At 30.4% G+C, this 15,374-nt stretch overlaps 1 protein-coding gene across 1 annotated transcript in view; it reads right to left on the bottom strand.

Moving 5' to 3' along the window:
* The window catches only part of Dscam3 (Down syndrome cell adhesion molecule 3), a 269,026-nt gene that overhangs the window by 84,502 nt on the left and 169,150 nt on the right, over positions 1-15,374 (bottom strand). The window contains exons 6-8 of the mRNA XM_088257902.1: positions 10,654-10,800; positions 9,269-9,386; positions 5,006-5,216 (exon numbers count right to left, since the gene is read on the bottom strand). Coding sequence (XP_088114028.1) covers positions 5,006-5,216; positions 9,269-9,386; positions 10,654-10,800 — 476 coding nt within the window. The remainder of the gene's footprint in view (positions 1-5,005; positions 5,217-9,268; positions 9,387-10,653; positions 10,801-15,374) is intronic.

Raw genomic sequence — 15,374 nt, 5'->3', positions numbered from 1 at the left:
TACTGTGTTACAAGTTTGATCAACATATCTAGAAGTTTCAAAAATTTGAGTAGTGTGGTTGTCAATCATGAATAGAATTAGAGAATGTTACGCGTGTGTAAAGTGATCACTTAAACCAGCCTATGACGGTCGTGAGCCATGTAAATGCCCAGACTTCCATATTCGTCTCCATATATGTTGAGATGTCAAAAAACAATTTCAAAAATAGCTTGTTAGTTATTCAATCTGTTATCGAAATCGTGATGACTTTGTTATTAATTTCCTACATGAGAGGTTGAATATGATTTTGCTTAAACAGTAGGTTGCTCAAGCCAAATTTTCGTTCGTTGTTATCGGAACAAAGTAGGAGAGGGTCGTGAAGGGGGGATGTTCCGTTGGATGGGGGTGTGGCCACACAACTAATTGCGATATATTGCTTCGCAAATTTACTTTTCATTCCGGGAACACTACATACTTATAATACACATTATACTGTCGAGCGAAAAGGTCGCGTAGTGGTAGAGACTAAAGGTAAATATGCATACGAGTACATACATATATACGTGCACTTTTAGACTGGTGTTGGATTGTACACGGTGTCATGAGAAGAAATAGAATTTTACAGATATAAAACCAAATGCAATGTGAATCAGAATGTTTACTTATCTTACTTGTGCTTGTACGTTTTTTTTTCATTTCAGTATATACGTTTCCCATTATATTTTATAACATTAAAAACAATTCAGGTACTAATATTTGAAATATACTCGTAAAAGCGTCGTTAACAATGAATTATTTTTAATGTAATGATATGGAAAGTAGTTCATATAAATTTTTAATGTTCAAAAGAAATTAAACGGATTTTAAAGAAAGCATATGCATAAAATACAAATGCAGAAAGAAAACTTTTGACAAATATTTCGAAGTCTTAAAAAAAAAAAACATATTGATGTTTGTTGTGGTCGACAACATGGAGACAAAAGAGTACGAGGAAGTCCTTTTGTGCGCTAATCTGCTTTTTGCAGATTTTACACATTTTATCTGCATACATCTTTACTCATGGTAGTACGCCATTCATTCACACATACACATACACGCACACACGCACACACACACACACACAAAAACACACACACACACACACACACACACACACACACACACACTCACACACACACACACACACACACACACTCACACACACACTCACACACAATATACATCATTAAACTTAATTTCCAATGTTTCTCAAGATGTACCCTGAAAGAGTCATTAAGAATGTTAGAACATTTTAAATCCAATCAAGGGTATTAAATCTATGATATTTATTTAACACCTCCTCTGCGATGGTGGGTCTGATCAGACCCACCATCGCGGAAAATTATTAATTACTTAATAGGTAATTTTTTTACGTCGTTTTCCTTCAGTGTAATCGTTCTTCAAACAATTACCTACAAATTGAGATATAAACAAAAATTATCGGACCAGATTCGAATGAGTTATTTAAAAAAAAAGAACAAATAAAAGATCAAAAATCATATTGAGTAAGGTCAGTTGTTCGCTATCAATGTGTTAGTGTGCCGTCTGCCGTGCCCTCGAACTCCCCAAAACAAAAGCAAACATTGTCAATCTTTGGCGATTGATTCTGTGTATTGTTTTTTTTACATTCGTTTTAAACTGATTTATTTGTTTACTTGTATGAAAAATACTAAGGATCACGTTTAAAAAAGTGTAATTATTACATAAGTTGTTAATATTTTCATAAATTGATTCGGCAGTTACTTTTTGGTAAAATCTAACCATTTTTAATTTAAGTTTTACTTAGAAAATACCACAAATAGTGGTAATATATAGTATATAATAGATTTATGTATATATACAACACCGACATACACAAAGTTACTAACTTCAAAACTTCACAATAAACTGTTTTATGTTTGAACAATTTCTAGTTTTTAAAAAAAAAATCTTTACGACACTTTACCACAATGAATGGCAGGAAAAAAATAAATATCTCATAACGAGATTGGACGACTTTTGGACAGTTCTAAAATTGAAAGAAAAGTGAGAAAGTAGTGTAGATGACAGTGATTTAGAATTCAAAAACCTTAGATACAGAATTTTAAAGTGAAACAGAAAACTTGGTTTTGTAAGAAATGTCAATAAGTGATGAAGACATCGATTTTAACAAGAAAAGTAGCGATTGTCTTCTGATTTTTTGATAATAATTTACTTGTCAATATTAAAATTAAATTTGTTACCTTTTATGTCTAACGAACTTGTATATAAAAATAATTTATACCCAAAAATTAGTTTTATTTTGTACCGTACAAAATTATATTCATAATTTCTAAGACCCGCAAATCTATGTAAGAAATGGCGAACATTAAATGAATATTTACACCATTTTGGGCAATTCTGTTTATATTTTTCAATGAAAAATTTACCATTTTCACTGTATTTAAAATAAATTTTAATTGCATTATGGACAAAAATTTATCTTGAATTATGAACTCAAGTCAAAATCCCAGAATCATTTTGTGGTTTTTGGAGCTAACCGCCACGTTTTATATTTGAAGATAACAAATAAAAGTTAAAAATTCTATCTTTTATGATGTTGACTTAAAATATAGTTAAAAAATTAAAAACACAAATTATTTGAATTCAGTAAAAATAAACATGTTTACAACCACTGCTTCATGCCGATCATGCCTCACGCGGATGCGACATGCTACGCGGTGGTAGTTAGCAGCTGCGCTCGGTCGAGTTCGCATGTAAAATGAAGCGCTTGGATAATTTAAATTCAAAACTATCAAAAACTTGAAAATTCTCATACAAAACTTATGACACATTATCCTATTGCTATGTAGCCTATTTTGATTAATATATAAAATATAAAAACCCGACAAAAAACGTCTAAAAGGCGATTTCTGTACTGGGTCAGATCAGACCCACCACCGCTGGGCGCGTTTTGTTTGAGGGCATCGCGCTTTAGGTGTTAATACATTATGCAAGTGAAGAAATTATACTATGCGCATGTGGTTCTTATTTTAAGCGGAGTGATTGCACCCCTTGTTATTGCTTTCATGTGATGTGGTATTAAGATATTTTTTGTTGTTGCAGAGGAAAACAATTATACCCTTTTTCCCGTTTAATTTTTTTCTTTGCTGCATATTTTTTTTAAAGGCCATAAGTTTTGTGTCAGTGAATACTACAAAAAAGTATACAATATACAGTAGGCGAGATCCGGGATGGGTGGAGACTAGACTAGTAGATCGCCGTAGTTCGTGGTTTAAGTTCAGTCACTGGGGTGAAGATATAAAAAAAGTAATATAGTCCAATTAAGGCAACTGAAACTAATTGTGCGGAACATGAGAAACGTAGAAGAACCATTTTTATCCTTGTTTGAAAATAATGCAATACAGCGGGGAATTATTACTTTCAGAGACGTCCATTTTGTTTCTTTTTTTATATGAAAAAATAAACGTCACATTTTATTTGTTTGGCGTAATATTTTATGGGATAAAAACAGTAATTTAGAGAACAATATTGATTGTGATTGTTGTTTATTTTTGTTCTATGTTTATAAAACAACATACACATGTAATATATAATGTTTAGTTTTCCCTTTTTGTATGTTTTATAATATTATATAAACGAAAACGATATATTGTATTTAAACTTTAAAAAAATTAATTTTAACAAATATAACAAACAAATAAGTAAATAAAATATCTAAATTAAGAATATCTTTTTTGAAATTAATATTTAAAGCCCTTTAAAAACTTTGTGATTTTCCATTTTATAATTAAAATTATACCTCGTTTTAAAATCGCTTTAAGTATTTTATTATAACTTAATTATAATTTCTACCGGTTTCGGAGCTAACCGCTTCTTTTTCAAGACTAATTAATACTGCTTAGTATTAATCAGTCTTGAAAATAAGGCAGTTAGCTTCTCATTATAATAAAATATTTAAAGTGTTTTAAAGCAAAGTTTTAATTTGAATTATATCGTTAGTTGTTTTTTTTTTTGGCTGGATTCGTACATTATAATGTACGAGTAAATTACAGCTTTGTATTTCTTTTTTTTACATTTAATTTTCATTTGACCAGTGTTTCTTCGTTTACTCGTCAAATCAAATTGAGAATCGAGTAAAAACTTCCATATCCTTCTTCATGTATGTTGAGATGTGATAAAAAATATAAAAGATTTTATACTTAACATTAAAAACGATTAGTATTTTCTTTAAATATATGTATTTATTTCGTAATCAACTTTAGTAATAATTAAATCTGTAATAAAGGCTTGCACCTTCATTCAACACAAAACAGTGGAAAAAACAATAAGGTACACATCGCATTGTCTTAACGGTACGCTAGGGCCACATTACACGCAAGTTGGTGGAAGGGATGATGGCTCAGTAGGGTGTATCCACGTGAACAATGAAAACAATAGCTTTCATACATATAGCTCCATATGCGCGGTTCTTGTAATCAACCCCGCGCGATGCATCGTCAGCATCCCTCCAGGGGTTAATCATTATTTTTTACCGAGGATTTAACATTTGACTCGACTGTATTATCAGTATCTGGTTTTATGTATTACATTAGGGAATTCAATGAGAAAATATATTCTACAATCCAGTAAGCTAAATATTTATATTTTTTTTACGTTTCTCTATTTTTATAAAATGATATTTTTATTAATTCGACATCATTCGAAATCACCACTATTCTAGCAACATAAAAGGTGTTTGATAAGGATGTTGAATGTACCCGAAGCGGGGTACCAAAATACCCCATTTCATATTTGTATGGAAATCGTAGTACTCAGCCCGCAGCAAGTCCTTACCAACGCACTGCCAAGCAACGAATGAATGAGAAAAATATTAATTTAGTGTTAATCCCGCATATTCCCTCGAATCCCACACTCTTTTGATAATACAGGACCATGTCTGATTGCGAGATTGCAAAAACTATAATATGCTTTAAAAACACGAATAAATTATTTGATTTCCACTCACCATGATCTGCGGCTGCATGTGTGTGGTGATCGGCGAGGTGACAACCAGAGACGTGCGCATACGCTGCTCGCCGAACTGGTTGCGCGCCACGCACACCCAGGCGCCGCCGTCCTCGGGGGCGGCGCGACGCATGAACAGGACGTCGTGCGACACGGTCACGTGCAGACTGGTGATGACCGGGTACAGCTGCACGCCGGACTCGCGATACCAACTGGAACCGATAAAAAAATTAGAGAAATATTAAATTTTTGGGTTTTTATTTTTATTTTTGGTGGTTGGAAGATATTGCTTCTAAGCAGTAATCCCACCAGTGTACATATTTATTTTCTTAACATAAGGTTTTAAAAATAAATAAATATAACATTTTGAGTGAGTCCAAATACTTGTTTACAAATCTGGATTATCTCCAATTATTGTATTTTTTTCTTCATATTATTTTTTGATATCTCATCAAAGATGAAGAAGAATATGGAAGTCTGGGCATTTACTAGGCTGACGACCGTCATAGATTTGGTTAAGTGATCACATTACACACGTGTAACATTCACCAATTCTTGTTAGATCATTTCATACACGTGTAACATTTACCATTCTACCCAAGATGTTCCTCACCTGTAGATGCTTTGCTACCTTTTCAGCATTTAAAGACAACAACTGGAGGCGCGTTGTAGGAACCTGGGTGAGGACATATCCGATATCGCATCCGTGATAGTTCATAAGGAACTTTCACTAGAGGTGACATCATACAAGATAAAAATATCCAAGCAGATTGGTACCATAAACCAAGCTATCCCACAAAATGCCGTTCCCTTTTCTAGTTGAATGGAAGGTCTGTTGATGACAGTCAACAGTCCGCCTTCTCCTAAAGAGTTTTACGTGGTTTATTCTCAGCAATGAGCAAATGCTGAGAAGCTCACACTAGACGTTACCTCTTGTTCCCAACACAGATTTAAATAAAACATCTTTAATGATCTTTAAACCTTGTACATAAAAAGCAAGGTAAGTAATAATTGCAATTCCCATCTTAAAATAATAATAAGGTTTTGTTCTGCAGCAATCAATATATGATAAAAAAAAAATAAAGTGATAGAACCTGTGAACCCATTCATAGAAGCTCAACACCATGAAAGTCTATCCTCATAGAAAAAAAGGGAAATAAATATACTCGTATATTTAATAATCTCAGAGCTACGCTCTTCCGGAAGCGTATCCACTTTAAAAAAACAATATCGTAATAATACTTTTTTAAATAGGTCCAAAAAATAATATCATCTTCTATATTTCTGTTATAATGACGTCCGGCATCTTTAATTATGTTTCTTGATAGCATCTCTCGTTTCACTTCATTTTTATTTCTTCGGCATCCTGATATTCGACGAATGAGATTTAATACGAAAACAAGTCAAATACCAAAGTAATTTTCTTCTCTCTGTTTTTTGGTACCAAAATAAAATGAGGAAACAACGAAGGTTTTGCTAACTTTTGTAAACGGGTTTCAATCATTAAATTCAAGTCAAATTTAACACTTTAAATTTTAAAACTAATTATTTTGAAAATAGACTTGAAAATAAACACCAAACAACTCGCAGTGGAAAGAAATCAATTTTCAACGATTAAATCCTAACTTTTTATTTGATAAATTTTAAACCAACAAAAAACTGGCGACACACCGTTATTTTTTTATTTAGACCAATTATTTTTTTTATGATATTTTGTGTTTGTATAATGATTTATAATTAAATAAACAATTTTTTAAAAACTATTGTAGATTAAACAAAGGAAATGGTTTGTTATTGCTATCTGAACATATGGTGCTACTTTTATGTTAAATTATTTTATAGGTTATCAATTTTAACCCATTATTTGTTTGTTAAGCTTTCAATATACTCACAATGTTAAGTTATTTAGAAAAATCATACAATCTATAGGAAAGAAGGTAGTCTCTTAAAGTTGCATTACGTTTCTGAAATAAGTTTTCATTATTAATATTATGTTAACATCGAAATGTTCAATCGCTGAAGTTTGCTGGAAATGTAAATATTAATCGTAAAATTGATTTCTGGTTTTGGTTATTTCTGCTTATTCCTTATTCCATGAACGGTTTTTAATATGGCATTATATTGCCTTATATTCGTTTTCTTCGGTCTCTAATATTGCCTGGGAAAATAGCTGAAAATGTTTCCATTAAAAATACATGTAGCCAAAAAATATTGCTAGCTTTTACTGTGCTATATAAAATTCATTAAATTTGCGTGGGATTTTAACAAAGAAGCAACCTGCTTACACTTGAGATTAAATGTACGCATAAACCAAACGTAGTTAAAATATAATCAGAAAGATGTGTAAATGTGGTAACTATCCACTATTTGTATAAAAAATTTTGTTCAAAATATTAAATCTCCTTAAGTTATTCACCTATAACTTTGACAAAACGTTGGATAAGCATTTTTTTAAATATTTTTTTCCATTGACAGTTTTTACAGCTTGTAGCACCATCTGTTAAATATAACAGAAACACATTCAATTGGAAACATTGCTCAAGTGGCAACGGGCTTTTTGGCAGCTAATTAAATATTGCATACCAGTTTCTTTGTGAGATTGAATAAATTAAAAATGTTCTTTCTGTGTTCGATCTTTGCTATTTACTAGACTAAGCCACAGTGGCACGTGGCCGGGTAAATCTAGTATATAATACTTTTTTTTAAAGGATTATCGGATTTTAGTCCAAAAACGTTAACCACCAATTATTTTTATTTGGAATATGATTTAAGCAGTAAAATGAGTAAAAGATCAAATAATTTTAAGGTTAACGGAAATATTGAAATTCGACATTCCTACATAATATGTAAATTTTCATTAATAATATCGAAAGGTTACTCGTGTGCTTAATTTGCTGGGATCACTATAAATAACTTTCTAATAATGTTTCCAAATAATTGAATATTCCAAGAAAATTGAAAATTTCAGTGGGTTGATATCGAATTCCTTTAGGATGTATAAATAATATTTTAATATAAAGGTCAATAGCCTGTAAGATTTTTAATTCCACGTTATTGTTAAAGTGGCCATATTTTGAAACGTAAAAAGATGTCTTGTTTTTATTAGGTATCTTAACTTATTTTCCTTAACAGTTAAATTCATAGTTTACATATAAATAAGGACACACACAGTAAACAAAATAACAATACAAGACGTAATTTTCTATTCTCTTACGTAGGATATATCTTACATATTTTATATATCTAAAGATTATAATTATAAGAAATCAACGGGTATAGAAATTTTACATGTAAATAAAACTGGTCTTTATTAGTAGATAATCTAAAAATACGTAAATCAATCAATAAAGACTTACCCATAATAAATAACCAACTTAATTTAACTTCGAGTCCACTTTGAAAAATTTTCCCATTATGATTTATTTCTTTTCTTTCTCTCTTTCAAAATTTTATATTTGTACGAATTTCAAACCGCAAAATTTTAATTTTAATGACGTGATGATGAAATGATTATTTCGAAACTGGTAGTCACGAATAAGTGTTTATAAAAGTGGTATTACACAAATTAAACGATGAGTGTTAAGGAGAGTATTATATCTTACATTGCCAAGTAGTAATGTACTAGAGATATATTTAACATAATTAACATAGTTTTTAGACTAATTATATTAAGATCGTGATCATATTCTAAAAGATATATAATTGTTAAACCTTTGTAGAAAGAAATTTTATTTCAAATATTTTTTTATAGTCTATGATTATTATAGTCATATTTTAGTTTTGAGTATTTTATAGCAACAGTCCATTTTTTGAAAAACTCCGTATAATACAAAGGATGTAAATTTTTCTTCTAGACCTTTAGCTCAAATGAAAATAGAAGCCTTCCAAGCCGACAAATGTAAACCTTTGGGCCGGTAAAGAAAACCCTTCGGACTAAAACTGATCGCCTTTTTGGGCTTTGATTTTATTATAAATTTATGAAGTAAGTTAAATTTTTGTATTTTCTTCACCATATTTTTAGTTTTGATTTTGAGTGTTTTTTTTATAATATTTTTTTTTGATTTTCGTAGTCGTAGTTATTTTTTTTCTAAATTATCTCGATCGAATGCGGTGCCTTGTAACATCATCAAATATAAGTAGGGTAAAAAAATGTTATTAGATTTTAATTAAGGTTTTCTAAAAAAATTTGGGTCACATTAAAAGATTACAATGGAGTTATAACCAGATATTTTTTTATTGATTCTCGATAATAAATATTACTCACGTAAAAACGGGAGGCGGTTGACCCATCGATGAGCATAGAATGTGAACATCTCGGCCAACCTCAGTTACTATTTCTGATGCTGGAGCCAGAAGTCTTGGAGCCATTCCGGATGGAGTGTCTGTGATAAAGTACAAAGGATTATTAGACAATTTAATACTATTTATACTGCTCATGGACATTTCAGCGACAGATATTTAGGCGATGGGGCAATTAGTCGTTCGAACAGTTGTCTGAATAGACATTTGGCCAAACGAACTAAATAAGTAGTCAACAATAAACCATGTAAAAAGAAACCTACCTTTTTCAAACCTATTTTTTGTTGACTTAAATTTAAATTATCATTAATTTCATTCGATTAAATGTCCGTTAGGCAGAATGTTCATTCGGCAAAATGTCTATCCACAATTTATATTTTCTTACATATTTTTTTTGTAGTTACAATTTTTTTTGTAGTTACTTATTATGTATTTTTAATTAGATATTGTTCTGCTCATCTACTTTTTTTTTAAAGTCCGGTTGTGTATATTTTTTTTAAAAATTAAACTAAGCTACATGTTCAATTCATTGATTTTTCAAACGTCAATCAAACAAACACGCAATATACAAAACGATATGGAGTTTTACAACTGTTTTCACGTAAAATATAAATTTTTGATTAATTTTCTTAATTAATAATTCAATGTGGTATCTGAAGCTGACGTTAAAATATTAATGAATATTATTAATTAAAAACTCAATATTGAATTTCAAATACGCATACATAATAATTGATTGACAGCAATCCACTTATTTTAAAACATTGATTAGTAAATTCAACATTGAGAATTGAGATTTCAATATTTAATGTATTGAATATTGAGATTTCCTTTTGAATTTTTCCTTTTATTCTGGTAATGTGATAAATTGATAATACCATTATTCAACCAATTTAGGTTAAATTACAATAAAGCTGTTTTAAAAAATCTCATAAATTTTCGATGGTTTGATATTGTTAAAATAAATTATTTGATTTTAATATGTTAACCAGACGTTTTTATCGATAAAATATCTTATTCTAGTTACTCTGTACCTCTCCAAAAAAGGACTAAGCTCATGTGCTTGGAGAGGGACTTGAAATTAATATTTAATTTATGTACTTAATTGAGGAAAATTTTGGATTTTTTTGTTATATCTCATGTATAGGCATTACTTTTTTAAAGTATTTTTTTCGATATCTGTAGGGAAGCTTAATATTAAAAGATTTGATCCAAGAATATGTATTATTGAATTGGAATTATTTGGTGTTCTATTTTTTGGTTTTGTTATTCACAAAATATTTGAAATCCTAAGGACTTACTTAATTATTATATTATTATGTGTCTTATATAAAAAATTATTTGACATACCAGTCAATGTTACTCTGACTGACGAACTTCTCTTTCTCTCTCCTGTGATAGTGTTGAGAGTAATGCAGCTATAACTGACCCTCGTGTCTTCTTGCTGGACTGATCTGATCAAAAGATCTCCTCGAGATGTGGCAACATAACGGTTTCCTGTAGAAAAAAATTATTACATCTATTAAAAAGCTATAAAAATAACCAGAATACATAATTACAAAAAAAATATAAATTTAAAAATAAACTAAACTAACTAACTAACCATCACGCCGCTTCATCGCAGGGATAGGCAGAGAGAATTGAACGCCACACCACTCTGTTTTCGCCTCATCTACATTTATGCATCTCCTCATACATACTCGACGATTATTACGACTCCTGACCCGGCCGCTTTCAGGTACTTGAATTTTTTCTCTACTTGCAGACTTAAGTTATTAAAATATTACAAGCTAGTTCATTTTATAATTTAAGGAAAAAAGAAAAAGGAAAAAGATAAATAACTCTCCTGTTAAAAAATATATTAGATTTTGTATTAACTTAGATACAATGTTGATTTTTTTGTATTAGACCATGAATTGAGTTTTATTTCTCACAACTCGTTTCGAAAACCATAGATGTTTTTATCGACAGGTGATAACAAAAAACTGATCGAAAATTGAAAAACTTTTGAAAAAATCTATCTCTAATAGTTTTAATACAAAAATGTTATGGATTTTGTACCGCTCCTTAAGAGTCAATATATAAAAGCATTTCACTTCGGTTAATCCCCGTATAAAAGGGGTTGGTTTCATAATGATCGACGTGAGTGGGAGTTACTTCACTTTGACGGTAGAGATTAGTCAATATCACGATTCATCTAAGTGCCTGCATAGATAGCTGGATGGAATACCTTATTAGCCATCAGAGTACTTAAATTAGAATCTAGGAAAATAAAAATGAGATATTTTGGAAAAAAATGTCTTCAAAGCAACTCCTTGCCCATACGTTTAAACGATCATTGAGGAAAGTAGTTATTCAAATGAAAAACTAAACAAGATTTTTTTTATTTTATTTGAAGCACTTACTTTGTAATTTTCCATTTTATAATTAAAATGAAACTTTGTTTTAAAATCACTATAATTTATAGTGATTTTAGTGATTTTAGTGATTTTAAAACAAAGTTACATTTTAATTATTCATAAAATTTGTAATATTATTTTGCTAAAAGTCGTAACTTTGTGAAAAGGTTACCGTGAATTATTTAAAATATGGTTGAGCCGACTAAAAATCTTACACAGGAATTATTTTGGATAATTTATAAAGCGCCATTTCCGTAAAATATAAGAGCTCTCCAAGACTAAATATAACAACTCTTGACTTAATACTATCTACTAAAGGTATCTAAATTTTGTATATACATCAACATGGAATCAAAATATGTTTCAAAGTAGCATCCGATAGCGCGAGCTATTTTTAAGATAAATAGGCTTTCAGTGTGTTTTTTTTTTACTAGAGTAAGATTTTATATATTATGATGTATACAAAGGACACCTCAGGGTCGGGGACTTTTGTCTTAGAACTAAGAACTGATGAATGTTATTTAAATTTCCACAAAGGATTGCGGATAATTTTGCTTGGAGAGTAAACTCCTTAGCCCCATCCATCATCCGTCCTGAAGATGGCAGCGGTGGGTTTACGTGGCCTTATCAACAAAAACTTCATTCAGGCCCTGCCACGAATAATCCCCCAAGTGCTAAATTCCCGCTTTCATACCTCATCGGATAAAGGCTACGCATTCACTGAGTGTCGATCGGTAACAATGAACTACTTTCGTCTTGAAAATACAAGGGTTCAAGCCTCAAACACAATTTGGGAGGAAATTTTCAAATGTGGTCGAATCCAAATCAGTTTTTATGAATTCGAAATTTCTCTCCTGAAATTATTTATATTCGAATAAAAGCATATTTAAACGTTACATGTCTAAATAATTGGCTTAATATGTTGCTAATTTTCAACCCCGACTGAATTTTCAGTAAAAGTTAATGTTGTTTAGTCTTGGATAACTAACAGTAATAATGATATTTTACTAATTTTAATTTCACTTATTGATTTGGCCCCTTAATAGTAATACCTCTTCATTTTTAATGTAAATTTTCACTATATAAATTATAACCATTATTTCTTATAATCAATCGTGACACGCGTCTTTCTATACATTCTGTCTTTTTCAAGCACCGTATATGAAACGAAGCTTAGTCTTAATTTTAGAGTAGTGTCTCTGGGACGTTAAAGAATGAAGAAGGAGTAAGTATTGTTTCTTATTTTTTATCAGTGGGAATATAGAGAATAGAGGGGAGGCTTGTGTATTTATTGTGTTTCTATTGTGTGCTTTTATTGTTTATCTAACAGTTTAATAATTTATCGTACAATATCTTTATCCTATGACGAGACATCCTTAATCCATCGGTACATAAGTAAATAAACTGACAAAAATTATTAATTTTAATTAAAAAAATCTTTCAACTGTAAAATTCTCTTAATTGAATGTATATTATACATTTATTCATTTAACAACATTTTGAGTGTGTCCAAATACTTGTTCACAAATCTAGATTATCTCCGGAATTAAAGGAGTTATTTTTCATATTATTTTTCAACATCTCATCAACGATGAAGAAGAATATGGAAATCTGGGCATTTACGGGGCTGACGACCGTCATAGGCTGGTTTAAGTTATCACTTTACACTGTTACAAGTGTGTAAAGTGATCACTTAAACCAGCATGACGGTCGTCAGCCCCGTAAATTCCCAGACCTCCATATTTTTCTTCATCTTTGATGAGATGTCACAAAATAATATGAATTACTTTGAAAGTTTTTTTTACGACTTGTTATTTTCATACCATACGATATAAACTTAGCTCCATAAAGCTTCATGTCACTGCTTAAGGATCCCATTTTTGATCCGCTCCTAACTCTCTTGCCATTCTCTCTTAATATCATCATTTCTCACACCATAAAATGACAACTCTGGCAAAATCTTCATAATGGTAATATTTCCACAGCATTAAACCAGCTTTCTTTCTGTCATCACTAGGTACAATAACTTACACGTACCGACGTGAATAGCGGCTTTGTGAAAATAATAATTTAAATTACAGCAGGAACCGACTAACCGGTCTAAATGGGAACTAGGTTAGTTCAAATAACAAAAAGGGATAATCTTGAAATTTGGTTTTTCATTTTTGTTTTATTTAGTACATCTGTTATTACTTACCCATGTATGTACATTGATTAAATTAATGTTATCTCTATAAAAATATTTACAAAGATGTTCCCCAAAATTATGTTTTTTTTTCTTTTCAAACAATGTTACTTCTTTTAGTATATGACCACTAACCGAGATTATAGTCTGTTGATTTTATGACCTATCTTTCTCTTCACCAGGACAAGCACTACACCAACATGCAACAGCGGCAAAAGACAAAAATGCACTGCAGTACAATTTGGTCTTCATGTGTAATTATGGTGTAAGTGCGTAAAGGGAAGTGTATTACTTGGAAGCTGTAGTAGTGATTGTTCCAACGAAAAAAACAAAATGTAATAATATAAACAGACTAAAATCGCGTGGGGTGTTTATATTCTAACATAATCGTTTTATTGATTATATATGAAACCACACTGTTCATTCTTTACATAATAAGGTTTTTTTATCTTCCATTTATGCAAATTTTATCAGAATAGTCAGAGTATGAGCTAAAGAACTTCCATTTAAAATATCTCGTTAAATTAAGCTTTTGTTTAAATATTTTAAATGCGTCCATCGAATGGTGAGATCAAATTTCGTACAGTTAGAAATAACAAAACAATATCAAATTTTCAAAATATTCAAACATCGTAAGGAAATGCAAAAATAAATTTTATGGACAATTTTTTTTAAGATAAATTTTGAACCTTATGAATCTCGAACAGATCTAATAAGATTAATAAAACAGGAAAGAAAATATTAAAGAATGTTCAATTGTCATTAATTACGTGTTATTGCAATGATTGATGTATTGTGTTATATTAGTTTTTCAATTATTGTATAAAACGCAATTAAAACATAATATGCCAACAACAGAAGGATTATATTTCAAAACGGATAAATCATTTTCTTTCCACTTATTATGAAAAACATTCGTCGAGTATACGTACTGTTTGATGTTAATCCAAGGATCTAGAATAGATTGAGGGCCTTTACTAAGTTACCACCGTATTAACATATAAAACATAACTTTTAAATTGATAATTCACGTCAACATTAACTCGCTACAATATGTTAACTTCCGATTCAATTTTTTTTGTGACGTAATAAATTATGACTTAAGCTACTCCTACTACTGACCCTTATCCAAACCCAATGATTCATAGAGCATTGCATCAAATCAATGAAAGGTTAATTTGATCGCTCATTGTATAAAGTTAAGGTTCAGTAAAGTACTGAGCTTTGGGTGCCAGTCCTGGGTAATATGAAATACACCTTAGAGAAAAGAACGTTTAATATTTATTTTTACCCTTCTGCAATCCAACTCGGGTTATCCAGCATGATAACTAAGTGCTCTAACAACTACAGTAGCATAGAGAAAAATCTATGACTAAATAAGAACAGTACATTATATACTAAATGGTTAATATATGTTAGGTCATAGCGAAAAGAAAAAGGTAGATAGATAGTATTATCAAATTAAGATTTCCAAAAGGAGAAATGGA

Source organism: Brachycentrus maculatus, unplaced genomic scaffold (assembly GCF_059751285.1).
Source record: "Brachycentrus maculatus isolate JH-2025_06_01 unplaced genomic scaffold, ASM5975128v1 h1tg000089l, whole genome shotgun sequence".
Lineage (NCBI taxonomy): Eukaryota > Metazoa > Arthropoda > Insecta > Trichoptera > Brachycentridae > Brachycentrus > Brachycentrus maculatus.
This window is presented reverse-complemented; position numbering and strand designations above follow the sequence as displayed.